The sequence below is a fragment of the Sus scrofa genome, chromosome 14 (genome assembly GCF_000003025.6).
Source record: "Sus scrofa isolate TJ Tabasco breed Duroc chromosome 14, Sscrofa11.1, whole genome shotgun sequence".
Classification (NCBI taxonomy): domain Eukaryota; kingdom Metazoa; phylum Chordata; class Mammalia; order Artiodactyla; family Suidae; genus Sus; species Sus scrofa.
The window spans coordinates 49,208,148-49,231,228 of NC_010456.5; the positions used below are offsets into that span (position 1 = coordinate 49,208,148).

Sequence of the window (23,081 nt, forward strand, 5' to 3'; positions counted from 1 at the left end):
CTGTCCCAGGAAGGCAGAACTCGCTGTCCAGGCCTCAGTTTCCCCAAGCGCGGGAACGCCGGCAGTGCCGCAACTGGGTGGGGGAGCGGCCCCTTTAAGAGGCCCTCCCGCTCCGTCCGCCGCGCCGCGGCCACCGCCCCCCGGCCCTCCCCTTCCTGCGGCGGCGAGTGCGGGCCGGGCGCGAGTGCGGCGAGAGCCGGCGGGCAGAGCGCAACGCGGGGAGGGGGTGGCCGGGCGCGGCGCGGGAACCCGAGGAGCAGCGCGCGAGCAGCGGCCATGGGCTAGCGGCCCCGGCGGAGCGGAGGCAGTGCCCGCCCCGCGCGCTGGGAGCCCCGCACACAATAGCAGCGCGCGCAGCCCCGCGCCCTTCCCCCGCCCCGCGCGCGCGCGCGCCGCGCCCGCCCCGCGCCCCGCCCCACGCCGGGGGAGCCGGGCCGCAGCTTCACCTGCCGCCCCGGAGGGGGCGGGCATTGTTCACCCCCCGCTGCTGCCGCCGCCCCGCCGGGGGAATGGGGGCCACCCGGCTCTCCGGGCCGGGCCTGGCGAGGCCGCCGCGTCGCCGCTAAGCCGGGCCCCGCGCGCAGCCGGCTAGCGCAGGTGAGGCCGGCAGCGCCATGGTGGACCCGGTGGGCTTCGCCGAGGCGTGGAAGGCGCAGTTCCCGGACTCGGAGCCGCCGCGCATGGAGCTGCGCTCAGTGGGAGACATCGAGCAGGAGCTGGAGCGCTGCAAGGCCTCCATCCGGCGCCTGGAGCAGGAGGTGAACCAGGAGCGCTTCCGCATGATCTACCTGCAGACGCTGTTGGCCAAGGAGAAGAAGAGCTATGACCGACAGCGCTGGGGCTTCCGGCGCGCCGCGCAGCCCCCCGACGGCGCCGCGGAGCCCCGCGCGCCGCGCCTCCCGCCTGCGCCCGCCGACGGCGCCGACCCTCCTCCAGTGGATGAGCCCGAGGCGCGGCCCGACGGGGAGGGCTCCCCGGGCAAGGCCAGGCCGGCGGCTACGCGCAGGCCTGGGGCCGCCGCTCCCGCGGACCGCGACGACCGCGGGCCCCCCACCAGCGTGGCGGCGCTGCGCTCCAACTTCGAGAGGATCCGCAAGGGCCCCAGCCAGCCTACTGCGGCAGACACCGAGAAACCCTTCTACGTGAACGTCGAGTTCCACCACGAGCGCGGCCTGGTGAAGGTCAACGACAAAGACGTGTCGGACCATATCAGCTCCCTGGGCAGCCAGGCCATGCAAATGGAGCGCAAGAAGTCCCAGCAGAGCGCCGGGTCCGGCCCAGTGGACGTGTCCAGGCCCTCCTACCGTGGACGCACCTCTGAGAGCGGTTGCGGCCTCGATGGCGACTACGAGGACGCTGAGTTGAACCCACGCTTCCTAAAGGACAACCTGATCAATGCCAATGGCGGCGGCAGGCCCCCCTGGCCGCCCCTGGAGTACCAGCCCTACCAGAGCATCTACGTCGGGGGCATGATGGTGGAAGGGGAGGGCAAGGGCCCGCTCCAGCGCAGCCAGAGCACCTCGGAGCAGGAGAAGCGCCTTACCTGGCCCCGCAGATCCTACTCCCCTCGGAGCTTTGAGGACAGCGGAGGCGGCTACACCCCAGACTGCAGCTCCAACGAGAACCTTACCTCCAGCGAGGAGGACTTCTCCTCCGGCCAGTCCAGCCGCGTGTCCCCGAGCCCCACCACCTACCGCATGTTCCGGGACAAGAGCCGCTCGCCCTCGCAGAACTCTCAACAATCCTTTGACAGCAGCAGCCCCCCTACGCCCCAGTGCCAGAAGCGGCACCGGCAGGGCCAGGTGGTTGTGTCGGAGGCCACCATTGTAGGTGTCCGCAAGACGGGACAGATCTGGCCCAGCGATGGGGACAACTTGTCCGGCAGGCTGCCTCAGGACAGCGCCTTCCACGGAGACGCAGGTGGGTACCTCCACCACCTTGGTGGACACACCTGCCCCTGGCTGGAAATCATTGAGTGCTTGGGAATCCGGGGAGGAACAGGTAGATACTTGGGGGAGTGATTTTCAGATGCTGTTGTGGACTGGAAGCATTCACACTGATCCTGTGCCTGAACAAACTCCATCCCACCCTCTTCCTGATTGCAGATTCCCAGTGTGGGAGGAGTGGTGCTGGGGATGGTAGATGGCTCCTGTCTTTGGTTCTGGAGCCCTGTGCTTCTCACGACCATACTCTCTGTGGGTCAGGACCAGGATGCTCTGGGCCGTCACCTCCTTGTCCTCTGATCCCACCACTGGCGCACAGAGATGGTATACAGAGAGGGTCACCTCTGCCGCCTGGATGGATGCTTTTAGCTGGGATTGAGCTGTGTCTTGGGCAGTCCCTGCCACCTGTCCTGGGAGAGTTAGTTATGTGACACGTTTGGGGAACCAAAGATGTTCCAGTTGCTCCCAGGCCATAGGAGTGTCGGTTCGCAGCTCCTGCACAAGTCAGTGCAGGTGAAAATATGCATTAGGAGGAAGTGAGGCGACAGGCAGTTCTGACTCAGTGGGCCACTGAGGATCCACGGGGTGAAGATTTTATCCGGGGCTGGAGCAGAGCCACACCCGTCCTGATCACCCATCATTACTCACCCCTGTATGTCTCACCCCAGCTCCATTTTCGGATCCTTGCTTTCTAGTCTTCCCAAGGACTTCTGCTTACTGGCACTTATTTTGGGCTCCCAGTCCATGGTCTGATTCCTGGCTCTAAGATTCAACCTATGGGATCGTGTGTATAACATCTGTGTACAAATACTCTGAGGCTTGGGGGCAATGGGACTGGGTTTTGAGATCCAGGTCCAGTTTGTGGTTGAAGTAAAGAGGGGGATGGGGGCGTGGGTGAGGCCAGCGGGAATCTCTGGAGTCTTGGTCCCTGTTGGGCTGATCTGGTTCTCTGCTCCATTGATTTTTCTTTTTTTGCTGATGGTGGTGTATATGCTTCCTTCACCAGAATCCTCTTGAAACCCAGCGAGACTATTTTTGGCTCTGTGGAGCGGCCTCTTTGCGATGGGCCTTGCGTCCTGTTTGTTTTAGGCACATCTAAGTTGCCCATTCCATCTGCAGCTGGAGTGGTAGCGGTGTGTTGCTGGGACCTGTGGCCTGGCCCAGCCGCATCCCAAGTCCCTCATGGGAGGCGTAAGGCTGTAGTATTTAGAAACCTGCTTTGCAGGCACTTCAACCTGTCTGGGGTCTGGAGTATTGCCCTGTGGTCTATGGGCACCAGCCTGCTCTGGCCAGCTGTCGGCCGAGTGAGCCAGCTTGAACTGGCCCTCAGCACCATGGTGTGGGAGAGCGTTGTTAACAAAGCAGAAAATGAGAGGTTTTCATGGTGACCTAGAATCTGCAACAATGTTCTCTTGCTGGGGGAATTCTGAATTTCCCGAAAGCTGGGCCCCCTGCAGGCCCTATCCTCACACTCTCAGTTCCTCGCCTGCCTCTCGGTCCCTGCAGCTGAGAGAACCCAGCTCAGTGGGTAACACAGGGTTGGTTCTCAGCTGAGCTAATTTTATAACTTGGACTCCACTCTTAGTGCTTTCTGGACCCTTCTCTGACTGTCCTCAGGGTTTCAGGTGCTCTCTCCTGGTGGTTTTAGCTGCAAGGCTATAAAATCGGTACCCAGCACCCTCCTGAGGGTTGCAGCTGGCGGGGAAGGAAGGACCCGCGCTGGCCCTGCCATCTGTCTATGTCCTGACTATTTACCTATGTTCTTTAGACGGGTGTGGGGCGTGCAAGCCATGGCTGCCCCTCTGAAAAGGGACTGTGAGAAAAGTTCCAGTGTGGGGAGGCAGTGGAAATCACCTTGTTTTCTGTGGTGGCAGCAGCAGTCGCTGGGGGACTGGATCTAATAGCTTCAGAGTCCCTTTGGATGAACAGGTTCTTGTACCTATGAGTTGAAGGGAGGCTGTGTGCAGGCACAGGGATGGTGGGCTTCACATAGGGCCCCTTTTTGTCTCTACATCCCCTGGGGTGGGGCTGCTTGTGTTCAGGTCAGGATACAGCCAGGAAGTGGCAGAGCTGGGCTTCCAGGGCCTTGGAGCCGGGTTGGTCCAGGGGTCCTTCCAGCTCCACACAGCCAGGGCCCACCGGCTGTGAGCCATGCTGTGTGCAAACCCATCCCTGGTTCCACGCAGGGTGCAAAGAAGAAGAGATTAGGTCCTTGCCATCTGGGAGCCTGCAGGTTAATGGGAGGCAGGAACACATGCATCACTTAGGTGTTCAGTGATCAGGGAAGCTTCCGGAAGCAGCAGCACTGGAGAGCAGCCTTGTCTAGTGGCAGAGGGTGGGGGGTGCCATCTGCCCTGAGGAGCAGTGGGAGCAAAGGCCTCTGTGAGTCTGGTAGGGTTTTTTTTGCGGGGGGGGGCGGGTGTTGGGGACAATATATATGACATAAAATTTACTATCTTAATCCACTTTTTTAGCCATTTTTAAGTGCACAGGTCGGTGGCATCAAGTACATTCACATTGTTGTGAGACCATCACCACCATCCATCTCTGGAACTTTCCATCTGTACCTCTGTCCCCATCAAACAGCACCCCCTCCCCCAGCCCCTGGGACCCTTCCACTTTCTGTCTCTATGCTTTGACAGCTCTTGGGGCCTTATGTGGAATCACACATTGTATGTGTCCCTCTGTGTCTGGCCTACTTCACTTTTGCATCCTGTCCCCAAGTGTCATCCACATGGGGGCACATGCCCTTGTGTGTTTTGAAGGCGGGATCCCTGGTTAATCCTTGGGCCTCCGGTGGAGCCCTTCTCAGAGCGCATCCCAGAGACCCCCCCCCTCTCCTTTCTGGGGGTGCAGGGGGTGCGGGGGGTGAGTTGGGAAGCTGGATGTTCATTTGGAAATGTCCTGGCAGCTGTGCTCATCCCTGTCCCTTAAACCCCTTTGGAGGACTTTGGGACCCTTTCCTCAGAGCATACAATCAAGGGTCTTTCCTATTTTAGGTCTGAGGCACCCCCAGCCCCGTGTGTCCCTCATGAGGTGGAACCCCAGATCTTATGTTTCTTTGTGGGCACTGGTGCCAGTCACTGCCCTGTTTTTCCACATTTCTGTGAAGCGGCTTAATTTGCCTTTGCATTCTGGTGATGTGTTATCATCAAAATGATCGAGCCTTTGTTTTTCCCTTGGGTGGTTGAATGGACCGGCGACCAATGTGAGTGAGTAATTGTGGGGCTGCAAAAGGTCACTCAGGCCTGGCGTTGGCTCCAGCGGTGTCCCTGGCCCAGAGCCTGTGGTCACCTCCAAGTTGAATGCAGGCTCCTCCCTGGAGACAGAGGCTGGGTGGACAGAACCAGCCGAGTCTGAGACCCTTAAGTCATCAACAGGGTGGCAACGGAATCTTGATGGAGTTTTACAAGGGTTTTCCGGCTCGGGAAGGTTGACATTCTTGTTTGGGGAACAGAAGGAAGGATTCTGGACCTTTTGCTAAAGCTGGGCTTCAGAGCACTGGTTTGTGTGGGTCCCAGGGGATGTGGCTCGCTTTTGCCTCATTTGTTTCTTCTGGCTTCCATAGACACCTCCCCTTCCTGGCTGGGAGTCCTGTGGCCCAGAGGGCTCCCTTATGTGACAGCCACCTTCACTAGGACAGAGTCCAGGTGAGCCAGGTGCCCAGGAGAGGACGCAGTAGAGTATGAGCCAGAGGGTTCCACATTCAGGGGGAGGTGGTGGATATAATTAACTATGAGCCCCGTGGGGGTCAGTACCCCAACTGGAATTACAATCCCTGTGGCTCCTGTAGGATTTCTTTCCCTTCCTTTTAAAAAAAAGTAACATTAGTTAATTAAGTTCTTTATGTAACTTAATTAAGACTTTATTGTATGTGACACAGTGTGGCATTTTAATTTTTATTCAGGGTACTGGCAGTCAGTACCTTCACAGGGTTGTGTAACCATCGCTATCTCTAGAACTTTTCATCATTCCGACAAGAAACTCTGTATCCATTATGTGATAACTCATCTCCCCTCCACCTCCACCTCTGGCCCCTGGCGAGCGCTTTCTGTCCCTGTGAATTTATTCATCCTCTGTACCTCATGTCAGTGGGATCATGAAACGTGTTTAGCTTACGTCACTCAAGCAGAGCTTTGAAGTTTCTGGGGACACATTCTCATCCTTGGTGCCCCACCTCTGGTCCTTAATGAGAGTATCCTCTTTAGAAAGACACCTGTTAGTGTTGTGATATTTCCTTGGCTTTCATACCCACATGTTTGAAACAATCCACTGTGTTAGTGTTCTGGGCCACAGTGCCACAGACTGGGGGGCTTAAACAACAAAAGCCTATTTTCCTTTCAATTTTGGAGACTGGAAGTCCAAGATCAAGGTAAGGAGGGTTGGTTTCCTTGGAGGCCTCTCTCCTAGGCTTCCACATGCCCCACATCCCATTCTCCCTCTGTGCCCGGATGCCTTGTGACTCTGTGTCGGTTTTTTTTTTTTTTTTTTTTTTTTTTTTTGGTCTTTTTAAGACCATACCTGTGGCATATGGAGGTTCCCAGGCTAGGGGTGTAATTGGAGCTGTAGCTGCCGGCCTATGCCACAGCCACAGCAACATGGGATCCAAGCCGCATCTGCGACCTACACCACAGCTCACGGCAACACCGCTGAGCAAGGCCAGGGATTGAATCTGTGTTCTCATGGATACTAGTCAGATTTGTTTCCCTGCTGTGCCATGATGGGAACTCCCTGTATGTCTTGTAAAGACACAGGTCAGATTGGATTAGGACCCACCCTGACAGCCCATTTTAACTTAATCACCTCTTTAAAAATTCACCTCTTTAAAAATCCACCTCCTGGAGTTCCCTGGTGGCCTAGTAGTTAAGGATCTAGTGTTGCCATCCCTGGCCCCAGGAATTTTTACATGCCATGGGCATGGCCAAACAATGAAACAAAGCCTGTCTCCAAGTACTGTCAGGTTCTGAGGTGCTGGAGGCTGGGACTTCAACATATGAACTTGTGGGGACACGAGATAGCCCACGACACTCAGTGAGTCCCTGTGTGCTGGCCTCAGCAGCCAGGTTTTAGGAGGAAATGAGGTGCTGTGGGGGGGTCACCAGGTGGGGCTGAGGTGACACACAGCTCACAGCAACTCTGGATCTCCAACCCACTGAGCGCGGCCAGGGATCGAACCTATGTCATAATGGATACTTGTCAGGTTCATTACCGCAGAGCCACAATGGGAACTCTTTCCACATCTTCTTTGTCCTAGTTTATACCTACATTTCCTTTACCAAGACAACTACCTCTTCCCATTTGATCACTCATAATATTTGTTGAGCATCTACTAAGTACCAGGTACTGTCTGCTGGAAATTCTCTCTTGCTTTTATCCATGAGCTCATGAAAAGGCTTTTCTCCAATGGCCTTGTCTTTTAAAAACCAGCACAGACAAACAGAACCTTTATAATGTCCCAGCACTTTCCCTGACTGTGTACCTTTCTTTAACTGTGTGTTTGCAGCTACTTCCATTAATCCTGTGTCTGTCCAGCTTCCTCCTTCGGGGTGGTGAGCTCCTTAAGACAAGGACCTACCTTGGTGTCTGAGTCTCAGGTACCATGGGTGCTTGTGGATCACCAATGGAATCAGACCCCGTCTCTGAGGTTTCTGTCTGCTCAGCCCTTCCGTGTTCTGGCCCCACCCCACTTACCCCTATCTAGTAAGTGGCCTTGGGTTTGGAGTGGGGGGTGGGCTGATGATGATTGTCAGGGATGACCTAGAGGCTATTTTTCTTCCTGGCCAAGGCTTGGGCTCCCACTCAGCCCTAAAAGCCACCCAGATCGCACTGAGGCCTCCTAACCAGCCATCTTGGGCTCTGGCACTCACCACTGTAACCTTGCAAAGGACTGAGATAGGGCAGTGGCTGGTGCCTGTGGCAGAGGTCTGGGGTGGAGGGAGACAGCAATGCCTGACCTGGGTCGTTAATGTGACTTTGGCGGAGGCTGTTTCATGTGCCCTTGGAACATTCTTCTGAAGTGGCTAGAGGGAGATTATTATCATAATCATACACTGTTGGCAGATTGAGTCTGGGGGCGGTGTGAGACACGCACCTGCCCAAGGTCAGGCAGGCCGGCTATGGCCTCTTTCCTAGGCTGGGGGCTGAGGCCCATCTCATGGGAGTGGGCATAGAACAACATCCCCCCAGGGGTGGAGGGGACCTGATCAGTCATGCAGCAAACAAAAGAAAATCTCCCAGGATTTCCCATTGTGGCCCAGCAGGTTAAGAACCAGACATAGTGTCAGTGAGGATGCAGGTTCGATCCCTGGCCTCACTCAGTATATTAAGGATCCCATGTTGCTGTGAGCCAAGATGTAGATCACATTTGTGGCTTGGATCTGGCATTGCTGTGGCTGGGGTGTAGGCCAGCAGCTGTGGCTCAGATTTGACCCCTATCCTGGGAACTTCCATATGCCATGGGTGTAGCCATTTAAAAAAAAAAAAAAAAAAAAAAAAAAAAGAACTCCTAGAAAATGTCCTAACTTCCTACATTCTCCTGGGGCACTTTGCTCAGATTCCTCCAACAGGTCTGGTGGCAAAGGGCCTAAGAGGACACACATGTTGGAAGGACAGTGCTGTCCATCTGCCTTTTCCATCCAGCAGTCAAGGGCCCTGGGGAGGGTCGCAATGCTGTCAGCTCTGCTGCGGGCCCTCCTGGGAGGGGTGGGAGCTGGCTGGGAAGGGGTGACAGAGGTGACAGGAAGCTCTGGGAAGGAGCTGGCTCTAGCTGGCTGGGGGACCGCGTGGGGACACTGGCCGGAGGGCGAGAGCCCTGCTGCCTCAGCCCCTGTGGGCTGCAGAGCCTGGGAGGAGCAGCCCTAGGGGTCCTCCATTCAGAAGCCTCTGTTGGCTGAAGAAGGACCTTTGAAGCTTCACTTCGTTTTACAGGCCTGACCTGCTCCCTTAAAAAATGCTGAGGTCAGTTGGTTTGCTGAGGGAGCAGGAAGAGATTTCTGCAGGCAACGTACGGGCACATACCCTTGCATGAAACAAGGTCAGCCTTCTGGAACCTATGTCCACTTAGTCTGGGGAAGGAGCACAGACCTTGAAGTTACCCAAACTGGTCCGAGATCCGGTGTGGCCTTGTTCAGGGCCTTGGTTCTGTTGGCTGGCAAGGACGCCCCCTCTATGCGGGCTTTGTGGGGATGGGAGTGCCCAGGACCATGGCTCCCAGGGGTCTGGCCCTCTCTGTGGTCTCATAGAGTCCTTTGGGACACCTAGTGTCACTTGATTGAATGCCACTTAGTGCAGAGTTTAAAGGAGACAGGTGTAATATCTGGCAGGTGCAGGCCTTTTCTCCCACTGGGCTCAGCAGGACCCCAGGATGCACTCCAGAGGAACCCAGGGGCCTGATGGGGTCTTCATCCCCCTCTGTTCCCTCTCGTGATATGTCCTCAGGGGCTGAATGGAGTTCTAATATCTTTTTTTTTTTTTTTTTTTTTGCTTTTCAGGGCCTCATGTGTGGCATATGGAAGTTCCCAAGCCAGGGGTCGAATTGGAGCTACAGCTGTCGGCCTACACCACACCTGGCAGAAAAGCTGGATCCTTAACCCACTGAGCGAGGCCAGGGATCGAACCCGCATCCTCATGGATCCTAGTTGGGGTTGTTAACCGCTGAGCCGTGAAGTGAACTCCCTGGAGTTCTTACATCTTAAGGCACGATACGGTGTATTTTTCTGCATTATGGCTTCAGGAAAAGCTGGCTGCTTCGTCTGGAGGGCTGTTCCCTCTGCCCAGGGCACCTGGGACCTCACACCCATGTCACCTGCACACAGCCCTGTGGGTGGGATGGGGTTTTCTTGCAGTGTTTCTGGACTGCTTGGCCTTGTACTTCTGGGGGCCTGGGACGCTAGGGGTTGCAGGGAGAGAGAGGCCACTTGATTTTTCTCACAGAGTCCTCCCCCTACTCCCCCCCCACCCAGTTTCTAGAAGGAAAGCTTATAACCACTGACTTCTCATTTTTAGTGGTTGTGAGGCCCTAAGGGAGGAAGTGAAAACCACAGACTTTCTTCAATCAGTAGGAAACAAAGGAGGAAGCCAGGAAGCGGTGAGAAGAGCTGCGTCCAGGCTCCTGTGCAGGTGGCTAGGGCTCCGCAAAGCGGAGGGCGCTGCCCTGTATTGTGTAGGGAGGACTCTGGATAGCGGGGCCCGATGTCCATCTTAACCATTTTATGTGCCCAGCTCAGTGGCCTTAAGTATATTCACCTTGTTGTGCAACTATCACCACCATCCATCTCCAGAAACTTTTCATTTCCCCAGACTGACACTCTGTCCCCATTAAACAGTAACCCTCAGCCCCCAGCACCAACACCGTCCTGGCCACCTCTGTGACTGCCCCAGGGCCTCTCCTAAGTGGACTTATACAGCACTTGTCTTCTTGCATCTGGCTCGTCTCACCAGCTTGATGTCACCATTTCTTCCTCAGGCCTTGCATTGTCGGACCTGGGTGGTGACTGGATGGCAGGATTGTGGAGAGGCTGAGCTGACTGAGGCCTCTGCTCTAGAGGAGGCGGAGGGTGCCTGGGGAGTGGGCTGCATTTTGCACTCTGACCCCCCAGAGCTGAGCTGCCTGAGGCTTTAGGTGAGAGACTGGCTCGTAGTTGAACAGATAGAGTGATCTTAGTCCCTGGCCCTCCCTGATGTCGTGGGCAGGGAGGCACAGGCTGAGTCAGCCACACCCGCATCTACCTCTCCTGTACTCTCTGAGGTGCAGGGTCCCTGGGCTGGGCTCAGAGCAGTCATCCTATTGGCTGGAGGTCCCAGTGACCGGACCTGTGAATTACCTTAGGAGATGCCCAACCCTCTGGGTGTGTCCACAGATTTTGGTTTTGCTCAAATCTTAGACGTTAGGCTGAAAAATGTGACTCCCTTATCAATGGTGGCTTCTGAAAGCTTTCTACCCTTTCCTTTAGGAACGTAGGTGAAAATATCTGCCTTGGGGCCCCGCAGGGTGGTGGTGACAATCTGGCACCGAGACCTGGGTGCCCACTGGGCAGCCACCATCAGAATTCAGCTCTAAAAGTCCAGGTTGTGATTATTAACATAAGTCTGGGTTCCCCTCCTGTGGCATTTTGTCAGTAACCAGATGGTGTAAGTGACTGTAACAGACTCTTCTCTGGGAAGGAGCGTGTAGGACTCCACAAAGGGGGGGTGTGGGGAAGCGTCAAAGACCTGATCCCTCACTCCTTGTCCCCTTAGCTTCCCGAGCCATGGGCCCTGTGCTTGCCTTTAGTCCTGCCAAGTCTGCAGTCTTGGGGTCCAAAAACCCTGGCAGGGAGGCTGAGGAAGAGTAAAGAGCTGTGACTAGGAGTTCCCGTTGTGGCTCAGTGGGTTAAGAACCTGATTAGTATCCATGAAGATGCGGGTTTGATCCCTGGCTTCACTCAGTGGGTTAAGGATCTGGCATTGCCACCAGCTGTGGTATAGGTCACAGATGCGGCTTGGATCTAGTGTTCTATGGCTGTAGCGTAGGCCAGCAGCTGTAGCTCTGATTTGACCCCTGGCCTGGGAACTTCCGTATGCCATGGGTACAGCCCTAAAAAATCAAAAAAGGTGGGGGGAGCTGTGACTGGCCCACTGGCCGCCCGGAGAGGCACTTTGTTCCAGCTGTTGTTCTGAGAAGCTGATTCCACAGGGGCAAGTGGGAAACCATCAGGTCGGCTGTTGGGGTGCAGCAGGTAAGGGGGTGACTGCCAGAACCAGAGTTCGGGGGCACCACGGGAGGGGAACGGGATGTGCCTGTCTGTCTATCTCGTGTGTGCTCTATCTCTCCCTGTCTTTTCTCTCTGGCCCCAAAGCACTGGGCTCCCTCAAGTATGTGAATTAATTGGAGCCATTCCTAAGGAGGAGGGTCACTTTATGTTTATTGACTCTGAGCTGGGCATGAAGGGGCATGACTGTGAATAAGACCTTGGACATCAAAAGGCCAGGTGGGACGTTCTCTCAGGGAGCTCCAGCCGTCAGCAGGGTGTGTGCTAATGCCCACACCTGCCCCACTTGGGTGTGCAGACCCGTCAGGAGCAGTGGGTCAGGACCCAGCTGGGTCAGTGGGGCTTTTTAAAACTGTGATTCAGGTGTTCCCGTTGTGGCGCAGTGGTTAACGAATCCGACTAGGAACCATGAGGTTGCGGGTTCGGTCCCTGCCCTTGCTCAGTGGGTTAACGATCTGGCGTTGCCGTGAGCTGTGGTGTAGGTTGCAGTCGCGGCTCGGATCCCGCATTGCTGTGGCTCTGGCATAGGCCAGTGGCTACAGCTCCGATTCGACCCCTAGCCTGGGAACCTCCATATGCCGCAAGAGCGGCCCAAAGAAATAGCAAAAAAAAAAGACGAAAAAAAAAAAATACTTTAAAACTGTGATTCATTTGGGAAAAGTCTGGGGGGCTTCATTTGACTGGAGCTTCCTGTAGTCAGCAGGACTGTATGTGACATCTAGGAGCCCAAGTCCTGCCTGGTGTCCAGGGATGTCTCAAGCTGTGGTTTTACTCTGCTCAGTGCTTCCAAGCCCAAAGACTCAGCAGGGTGGTAATGGGAACTGGGGGCCTTTGACCTGGCAGAGATTGAAGGCAGCATCTCTGTTCTGCTGCCCATGTGGACTGCTTCTGCTATAGTTAGAAGAATCACACACATCCTCACGGCTGGTCGACAGTCCCAGCACAACCCAGCTGGGTCTTCTGCTCAGGGTCTCCCAGGGCTGCAGAGTGTCAGCGAGGGTTATGTTCCCATCTGGGGCTCCAGGTCCCTTCCAAGCGCAGGTTGTTGGCAGAATCAGTTCCTGGAGGAGTTCCCATCGTGGCTCAGTGGTTAACAAATCCAACTAGGAATCATGAGGTTGTGGGTTTGATCCCTGGCCTTGCTCAGTGGGTTAAGGATCTGGCATTGCCATGAGCTGTGGTGTAGTTTGCAAACGCAGCTCCGATCTGGTGTTGCTGTGGCTTTGGCCTAGGCCGGCGGCTACAGCTCCAATTAGACCCCTAGCCTGGGAACCTCCATATGCTGCAGGCGCGGCCCTAGAAAAGGCAAAAAGACCAAAAAAAATCAGTTCCTGGTGGTTGTAGGACTGAGATTGCTGTTTTCTTGCTTGCCTGTTGGCTGCTCCTGGCTCCCAAAGGCCTCCCTTCTTCATAAGCACTTCCCACATGAATACCTGATTTCCTCTCCGAGCCAGCTGGGTTTCTCTTTGGGTGATCTCTGTAGCCAGGCTTGAGAACCTTACCCCTCTGGGAATCCGAGAGCATTTGCTATGTGTTTTAAATGGTTGTCATGTGGATGAGGGAATGGATTTCTTTTCTGGAAGGCTGATATGTTATTCACGGTTAAAAGCTTCAAGGAAACAGGTTTCTGCTCAGTGTTAAGAGAGACTTTCTTTTCTTCCCAACTTTACACAAAATCAGATCTATGCCTATATTATGTAACTGAGATCCTGCTGCATACTTGGGTGTCCTGCTTTGGTCAATTAAAGTGAGCATTTTCTTGTTTTACTGAATATCTTGTTGACATTTTTTTGTTAAGGGCTACATTATTACTTTGTAATATAGTTCAGTTGACCTAATTTTAATGAATTTTGTTGGCTACTTAAAGTTTCCTGAATGTAGCTGGTTATTATAATGTTTCAATAAGCAGCTTTTTCTAAAAGCTTTATTGAAATACAATTCACATACCATACAGTTTGCTCATTTAAAATATACAATTTTGTCTAGATACTCATGTTGCAACAGAACAAAGGGTGGGGGAAAAAATGTAATTGTAACGTACACATGTAAGGATAACTTGATCCCCTTGCTGTACAGTGGGAAAATAAAAAAATTTTTTTTGAATAAAAAAATATATATACAATTTGATGGGTTTTGGTGTATTGCATTGTTAACTTTTTTATATTACGGTTATATATATAAAATAATAATTCATATATATACATTATATGTAAACAAAACTTACCATTTTTTTTTAGTGTGTAGGTTGATGGTAGTAAGTATATTATGTTGTTTGTGCAACCATCACCACCATCCATCTCCAGAACTTTTTTCATCTTGCACAACTGGAATCTGTACCCTTTAAGCAGTAACTTCCCCTCCCTCCCCAGCCCTGGCACCCACCTCTCTACTTTCTGTTTCTGTCAGTTTGGCTGCTCTAGCGACCTCATGTAAGTGGACTCATATAGAGTATTACTGTCTTGTTTCACTAAGCATACTGTCTTCAAGTTTCATCTGTGTCGTAGCCTGTGTCAGAATTTCCTTCTTTTTTGAGGCTAATTAATAATCACATTGTTTGTTTAGACAGCATTTCATCTTAAGTGTACATTTCTGTGGCATTCATTATATTCAGTGAACACGTCATCTTTTTTTTTTCTTTCTAGGGCCGCACCCGCAGCATATGGAGATTCCCAGGCTAGGGGTCAAATCAGAGCTACAGCTGCCAGCCTACACCACAGCTACAGCAACTTGGGATCCGAGCCGCATCTGCGACCTACACCACAGCCCACAGCAATACTGGATCTTTAACCCACTGAGTGAGACCAGGGATCGAACCTGGAACTTCATGGTTCCTAGTCGGATTTGTTTCCGCTGCGCCACAATGGAAACTCTGAATGTGTCATTTTTTTATATGGGTTCCCATTCACATTTCTGCTCCCTGCTTGAGCTTCTGTCAGTGGATTTATCAAGTCAGGGGTGTGGATGGTTTGAAGACTCTTGATACCTGCCACCAAATTACCTTCCAGAAACGTTGTTCTGATTTACCCTTGGTTTTACAGTCAGTCCCCCTCTGTCCTTTGACTTCTTATTTTATTTAATTTTTTTGTCTTTTTGCCTTTTCTAGGGCCGCTCCTTCGGCATATGGAGGTTCCCAGACTAGGGGTCTAATCAGAGCTGTGGTCACCAGCCTATGCCAGAGCCACAGCAACGCGGGATCTGAGCAGCGTGTGCAACCTACACCACAGCTCACGGCAACGCTGGATCCTTAACCCACTGAGCAAGGCCAGGGATCGAACCCACAACCTCATGGTTTCTAGTCGGATTCGTTAACCACTGTGCCACCACGGGAATTCCTCCTTTGACTTCTTGCCAGGCGGGGTCTCACTGTAACTCTTGACTCCTTGGTGCTCCCCATAGACCTTAGATAAGGAGAGGCATGAGCTGGGGCCATGTCAGTCCACCTCTCATTTGGAAAGATCCCTGGGACTACCAGCTGTGTAACAGTCCTTTGTCCACTCCGTGGCCTTTGACAGGGAAGGAACTCACTGTCCCCTTGTTTATCATGGAACTTGCTGCTCTGGACTGCTTGTAATCTAAACTGAGAAGCATTCTGTCCTCCCTCCTTTGCGTCCTGGCCATGGATTCAGTCAGCTGGACAGTGTTGTCCAGGGAATTCTGGCCCCTGGAATTCCTGCCTGGTTTAAGGGAAGCTCCAAGGAAGATGAATGCAGTGGTGGAAAAGGGATTTGAGGGGAGGTAGAACATGGCTGCAATCAGGTCTCAGAAGCTGGAAGAAGCTGGCCAGGGCAGCAGGATGCTATTGAGCTTGTCAGCTCAAACACCTCCCTGTGCCTGAGGACTTGGAGCATGTAGGCTTAGTGGTTGTGCAGGCTGTGTGAGTGTGAGGTTGTGTGGAGGGGGTGGGAAAAGCAGATACATACAGCAAGGCCGCCCGGGGGGGGGGCAGGCAGGTGTGATGGGCTTGGAAAGGAGAGGAATGGACACCTCTCTATGCTGGCGAGTCGTCTCGCACTGCGGCGGACCCATCCTACTGTTCTAGGGTGCCTTGCAGTGGGAAGCCAGCACTTCCCGACTTGTGGATTACAGAGCTGGGGCTCTCACCTACTCCCTCTGCTCCGTGTTGACCATCTTGACTGTGCCATTGGTTGCTGTTCTGATTCTGGTAAATCACTTAAACCCTGGGGGCCTCTGAATCACCCCACTCCCATCCCATAAGTGAGGAAGCTGCACAGTAGCGTCTTTAAGATCTCTTTAGTTTTGTGATTCCATATAAAGTGAAGTCATGTTGCACTGGGTTGCCAGCCCATCACTTGGAGAACCTTGTTGGCAGATGTCCCAAAGCAGTCTTCCCGAGAGACCCTTGAAGACTCTGGCTGCCTGCAGGGATGGGGTCCTGGGAGCCCATGGTGGGTCAGAGGGTGGATTTGCTCTGCGAGTTCAAGAACAGGAACCAGGTTAATTTGTCATCTTCTCTCCCAGCCCACTGGCCAGCCTTCCGGCCGTCCCCCAGGGCAAGTGCAGATGCTCAGGCTATGCAGGTGTCGCCTGGGCAGGACGCTGAAAGGCTCTCAGCAGGAGTTTGGGCCGTCAGTGTGGGAAGGCGTAAGGACAGCGTGGAGGGTGTCTGCCAGGGCAGAGGTGGTGGTGTCCAGGCAGGTGGTTGGCGGTGGGAGGCCTGGAAGTGCCAGCTGGCACCTTGCCAGCTGGAGAACAACCTCACGAGGTTGGGAGCGTTGGTGCGGAGGCTGGCCCTGAGACAGGCGGGGCTTGTATGCTGTGGGGTGGGGCACGTTTGGTACCTTGGGGCCATGGTCCTCCTTCCACACAGATGACTGGTCCTCCAGTGGTCTGTTGCCTTGCCAGGGCCCACTGGGACCCATGCTGCAGGCAGGCGTTTGGTCTGGCCCCTGTTACTTTCTGAGCATTCTCAGTGCCAGCTGGGGCAGGACTCTCTGGGGCCCAGGCTGGCCCTGGGGATGGGTCAGTCAGTCTGGAAGGCCCGAGGACAGACAGGAGACTATGCCAGTTCTCTGCACACCTGTGGGGCGAGGATGCCTCTGCCAAAGTCCGTGCTTTCCTTCAGAGCTTTCTGTTAGTGAGCTCAGCTTGGGCTCCCCAGGGACCCGCGAAGTTGTCGGCATTCCCTCTCTGGCATCTTGCAGGGGAGAGGACCCTTCCCTTTACTGGAACTTTGCACTTGGGGTTTGGGTTTGGCTTTGGCTTTGTGCCTTGTCACGGAACCTGTGTGCCTTCTGGGATCTGAGCCCCACTCCAGCTGGGATCTAGCTGGGTGGTGCCTGCCTTGCCGATGCTCAGACGGCGGGGGCCTAGACAGGGCAGAAACTTCCAGGGCAGAGCCTGGATCAGAAGGAAGCAGGGGTGGTTGTGCGAGCCTCTGCCTCCCTCCACAGTGCTGGGGTGGCCGACCCTTCCTTAAAAGGCCAGAGAGAGAGTAGCCAGCTTAGGCTTTGTGGCTGAGAGGTGAAATGGAAGCAGGTTAGGTAGGTACTTCTGTAACCATTCAAAATGCAATTGTTTAAAAATCTTCGTAAGGGAGTTCCCGTCGTGGCGCAGTGGTTAACGAATCCGACTAGGAACCATGAGGTTGCGGGTTCGATCCCTGCCCTTGCTCAGTGGGTTAACGATCCGGCGTTGCCGTGAGCTGTGGTGTAGGTCGCAGACGCGGCTCGGATCCCGCGTTACTGTGGCTCTGGCGTAGGCTGGTGTCAACAGCTCCGATTAGACCCCTAGTCTGGGAACCTCCACATGCCGCAGGAGCGGCCCAACAAATGGCAAAAGACAAAAAAAAAAAAAAAAAAAAAAAAAAGATACATCCAAATAAGAAAAAAAATTAAAAAAAAAATCTTCGTAAGATCTGTTCTCAGATCCTGGGTCACACAAACGGGCAGTGACAGGGTGGGTTTGGCCCACGGACCACTGTTTGCTGAGCACTGTCCTGAAGTGCACTGCCTCCTGATTCCTGGTAATTGTGAAACAGGATGATGGAGCCGCATGCTGGTGCATCTCCTCTGTGCTCAGGAGCCCTTGAGAGCCTTCCCCTGGAACCATGAGGCAGGTAGGGCTGGTCTTCCTTGGCCCGGGAAGTCACTGGCGGTAGCAGAGCTGGGGTGGGAAATAGTCACCTGGTTAACAGCACCCTGTCTCTTGCCGCATCCTGCTGCAACCCAGTGTTGAGTGTTCACTCCCTGAAACAAGGCTGCCTGTGGGTTCACCATCTTGGCAGTTGGGTGGTGGGAGTGGCATTCGTGATGCTGGGCTCTCAATTTTGTATGTGCTTGAAATTTTCTGTAATAAAAAGCTAAGAAAATAGGAGTTCCCATCATGGCTCAGTGGTTAACGAACCCGACTAGGAACCATGAGGTTGTGGGTTCGATCCCTGGCCTCGCTCAGTAGGTTAAGGATCCGGCGTTGCTGTGAGCTGTGGTGTAGGTTGCAGATGCTGCTCTGATCTGGCATTGCTGTGGCTCTGGCATAGGCTGGCGGCTACAGCTCCGATTCGACCCCTAGCCTGGGAACCTCCATGTGCCGTGGGTGCAGCCCTAGAAAAGACAAAAAAAGACAAAAAAAAAGTTAAGAAAATAATAATTTATTGATCCAAGCTATTAAAAAAAAAAGCCCTCCACTTTGAGAGAATAGGGTATTGGAATCCTGAATCTTTTTCAAGCCACAAGTCTGTGAGTAAATATACCCCTCTGTTCCTCATAGCAGATGTTCCTGAGAAAGCTATAGCTGAGCTTAAGCCACTCCATCCATCATCCAACTATTATCCATCCGTCAGCCCATCCATCTGTCCATGTATCTGCCTTAGGCCATTTGGGCTGCTGGACCAGAGAACCGTAGCCTGGGTGGTTTGTGAACAACAGAAATTTATTTCTCCAGGTTCTGGAGGCTTGAAGTCCAAGATGAAGGTGTTGGCAGATTCAGCATCTGGCGAGGGTCCACTTCCTGGTTCATAAACTGCCATCTCCTCACTGTGTCCTCACATGTCTGAAGAGCTTGAGGGAACCCTCTGGGGTCTCTTTCGTGAGGGGTCTAATCCCATTCATGATGGTTCCACCCTCATGACTGAATCACCTCCAGAAGCTCGCCCCTCCTAACACCATCGCATTTGGGGATTAGTTTCCAACATGTGGTCTTTTAGGGGGACACAAGCGTTTAATCAACACCAGTCATCATCCACCATCCAAACATCCATCCATCCATCTGTCCTCCAATCAGAGGTCTATCTGTTCATCTGAAGTGTGTGTAGCACCTGCTGCGGTCCAAGCCCTGTGCTTAGGCCTCAACACTATCCCTGACCCCAAGGAGCCCATAGAGACATCTGATAAATGGGAGCTACGATGTAGGTCAGTACCAGGTGGGCACTGAGGAGGGACTAACTGCTGGGTTACTCAAGGAAGGCATCTTGAAGGAGGTGGCCCATAGGTGGTCTTGAGCAGACCCCACTGATAAGGAGTGTGCTGGGCCATGGTGAAGGGGGAGGGGAGGGGATATTCCAGGCAGAGGCAGGCCTGTGAACAGAGGTCTTGAAGAGCAGGATGCCGTGGCTTGCCACAGAGTTCTTCGAGGGTTGGGACAGCTGGAGCATGGCTTTGGGATGAGGGACTGGTTGGCGATGAGGTGGTGTGCCCACCCCTCCCCGGGCTGAGAAGTGGCACCTGCATATAGGTTGGGGTGAGTGTGGGTGGGAGAGCCACCCTGGCAGCCACAGGCCCTGCTCGGTACTCCCCACAGGCTGCTGTGGGTTCCTGGACACCTTTAGCATAGACCTCCTCCCCAGCTGGGCAGCTGACGGCCTTGCTCTGGCTGAGCAGGTGGCCTACCTGCCCTCATCTTTGTTTTGGCTTCTTGGCTCACAGACTCCTGTTGGCAAGCACTGGTCCAGACAGCATGGTATTTTGTGTCTGTCTGCAAAATAAACAGATGTGCTGGAGTGTTGGTGTTCTGGAACTTTGTGCTTCGCTTGGCTTCCCTGGGGCCAATGTGGGGTGGCTGTCCACACACCTGCGGCCGACCCTCCGCCACAAAACCTTGGGGCTGGAGCCCATGGCTGGAAGGGCAGAGACAAGTAGCCCTTGCTCCTCTGGGGTCCTCTTTGCACCTGGGCATGTATCCTTGTGATGTAGCAACTCTGTGGCTGTGTGGAGGCTGTGGACGCAGCTGCGCTGTGGAGGACTCACCAGTCCCAGAGCGCATACTGTCACTTAGGACTGTGGGAAAGAGTCATTGGGATTTGTTTGTTTAATTGTGGGTAAAATACACATAAAACTGACCATCTTGACCATTTCCAAATGCTCAGCTCAGTGGCATTGAGTACATTCACACTCTTGTGCAGCCACCGCCACCACCTGCCCCCAGCACTCTTTATCTTCCCAAACTGAAGCTCTGAACCCATTAAACATACCCTCCCCCAAACTTCCTCCCCCAGCCCCTGACAACCACCCTTCTACTTTCAGTTTCTATGAATGTGACTCCACTAGGGACCTCCCGTCAGTGGAATCATACAGTATCTGTCCTTTTGTTTCACTGAATGTCCTCAAGGCTCATCCCTGTCACAGTGTGTGTCAGAATTACCTTCCTTTTTAAGGCTGAATGATGTTCCACTGTATGAATGGACCACATTTTGTTTATGCGTTCATCTGTGGATGGATTCTGGGTTAGCTCCACTTCTGGCTGTTGTGAATAATGCTGCCATGAACATGCGTCTCCAAATCCAGTAGATTTTCTTTTTTTTTTTTCTTTTTAGCTGCATCCATGTCATGCAGAAGTTCCCAGGCCAGGATCGAACCTGTGCCACAGCAATGACCGAACCAGGTTAAGGATCCAGTTCTTAACCTACTGAGCCTCAAGGGAGCTTCTCAGTGGTTTTTTTAAACATCAGAATTTTACATTGGAGTTTTTGCTGTGGCACAGCAGAAGCCGTGGTATCTCTGCAGCACCAGGACATGAGTTTGATCCCAACCCAGCACAGTGGGTTACACGATCTGGTGTTGCCGCATCTGTGGAGTAGGTTGCAACCTTGGCTTGGATCTGATCCCTAGCCCGGGAACTCCATATGCCTTGGGGTAGCCAAAATAATAAAATAAAATTACATTTGCATGTCTCCTTCTTCAGCTGTTTGGTTTGCTTATTCATTTTCATTGAGATATATTGACATTTAATTTTGTATTTGTCATACAACATAACACTTTGATATATGTGTATATTGCAAAGTGATTATTACAATAAGTTGAGTTAACATCCATTGCCACACAGTTACAAATTTTTCTGTTCACCTATTTGTTTTTTAGCCAGTTCACTTTCCTCTTTTATTTATTTATTTTTATTTTTGTATTGTATTATATTTTTGTCTTTTGTCTTTTTAGGGCTGCTCCTGCAGCATGTGGGGGCTCCCAGGCTGGGGTCAAATTGGAGCTGTAGCTACTGGCCTACGCCACAGCCACAGCAACACCAGATCTGAGCCTCGTCTGCGACCTATACCACAGCTCACAGCAACGCTGGATCCTTAACCCACTGAGCAAGGCCAGAGATCGAACCCGAGTCCTCATGGATACTAGTTGGGTTCATTAACCACTGAGCCATAACAGGAACTCCTATTTATTTATTTATTTTTTGTCTTTTTTATTTTTAGGGCCACACCCCGTGGTATATTGAAGTTTCTAGATCAGAGGTCGAATTGGATCTATAGCTACCAGCCTACGCCATAGCCACAGCAATGCCAGATCTAAGCCATGTCTGTGAGCTACCCTGCAGCTCATGGCTGTGCCAGATTTGATTGACCCACCAAGTGGGGCCAGGGCTTGAATCCTCAACCTCATGGATACTAGTCAGGTTTGTTACAGCTCAGCCGCCATGGGAACTCCTCCCTTTCCTCTTTTAACGGATTTACAATTAGAGGAATTTTTGTTTATGTTAGGAAAATGAAATTTTGGGTGAGGGTTAAAAAAAATACATTTCAGAGAGTTCCTGTTATGGCTTAATTGTAACGAACTCAACTATTATCCATGAGGATGCAGGTTTGATCCCTGGCCTCGCTCAGTGGGTTAAGGATCCGGCACTGCCAAGAGCTGTGGTGTAGGTCGCAGACACAGCTCGGATCCCTCATTGCAGTTGGCTGTGGCACAGTCCAGTAGCCGTAGCTCCAATTCAACCCCTAGCCTGGAAACTTCCATATGCCACAAGTATGGCCCTAAAAAGCAAAAAAAATAATATATATATATGTGTGTGTATGTATATATAAACATTTGTTCTTTTATAAAATTGTTAAAGATACTTTATTTCCTTTTGTTACTGAGTCGTGTTTCATCACCTGGGCTGGAGTTGGTCCTTATCCTTTCTGTTCTAACAGCTTTCCTGATATATACCTTAAACCCCATCTACTTCCCCCATTTTATGTGTACCACTCAAGTGGGCTTTGTAGATTCAGAGATGGAGTGATGTAGCTGCTACCACTCTAATCCCAGAACTTCCCATCAGCTCCAGAGTAATCCCACACCCGTCAGCCGTCAGCCGTCTCTCCCAGTCCTTCTGCCTTTAGCCCAGACCCGCTAATTTGCTTTCTCTCTGTGTGGATTTGCTTTTTCTAGGCATTTCATACAAATGTCTATGGTATGTGGCTCTTGGACACTGTCCTTTTTTATGGGTTCTTTTGGAAGGCTTGTCTTCGTGCCACCCTACATCCTGAGGGGTGAGGAGTTGCTTCCCTCAGTGTCTCCAGCTCCTCCCCAAGCCCAGCCTTTCTCTCTAGGTTTGGAGCTGCTCCCCACCGGGTACCAGAAAGCAAACCCCTTTCTCCCCTTTCTCTCCTGCCTGTCCCGTTCTCGGCCTCCCCAAGGGTTTGGATCCCAGAGGTGGCTGGTGGATGGGAGTTTGGACTCTTCAACCTTGGGAGGGGCCTGCAGCATCCGGGGCGCCTCTCCTCCCCATGAGTCCAACTGCTGAGCCCCCTTTGTTGTTTCTGCTGCCATGCTGGCCCAGCCCCAGGCAGGGGCTGGAGGCAGGAGAAAAGCAGCCTGCCGGCCCATGGCTAAAACTGTAGCTGGGATCTAGGCTGTGCAGGAGGACTGACACCCCCCCCCCCACACACACACAATGCCTTGGGTTTGGCAGGTGTACTGGCTCTGCAGGGGGAGGACTACAGGGTGAGCTGGGATCACGGTTGTATCCCTCTGTTGCCCATTGTCCTTGTCCCTGGGAATGGCTGTGGCACTTGGCATCTCCAGGGCCCTGGAGCTCAGTGGGGAGTACACCGGCCTCTCGTGAGAGCTGTGGTTGCAAGTGCGCAAGACCCACCGGGCTGCAGGCCTAGAACAAGCCCTGCCGAGCTGTGGGTGGCCAGGGCCAGTGCCCTCTCCGGAGGGACACAACT

The 23,081-nt window shown here is 53.1% G+C and overlaps 1 protein-coding gene across 1 annotated transcript in view; it reads left to right on the forward strand.

Moving 5' to 3' along the window:
* The window catches only part of BCR (BCR, RhoGEF and GTPase activating protein), a 113,448-nt gene continuing 90,881 nt past the window's right edge, over positions 515–23,081 (forward strand). The window contains exon 1 of the mRNA XM_021074056.1: positions 515–1,920. Coding sequence (XP_020929715.1) covers positions 615–1,920 — 1,306 coding nt within the window. The 5' untranslated portion in view covers positions 515–614. The remainder of the gene's footprint in view (positions 1,921–23,081) is intronic.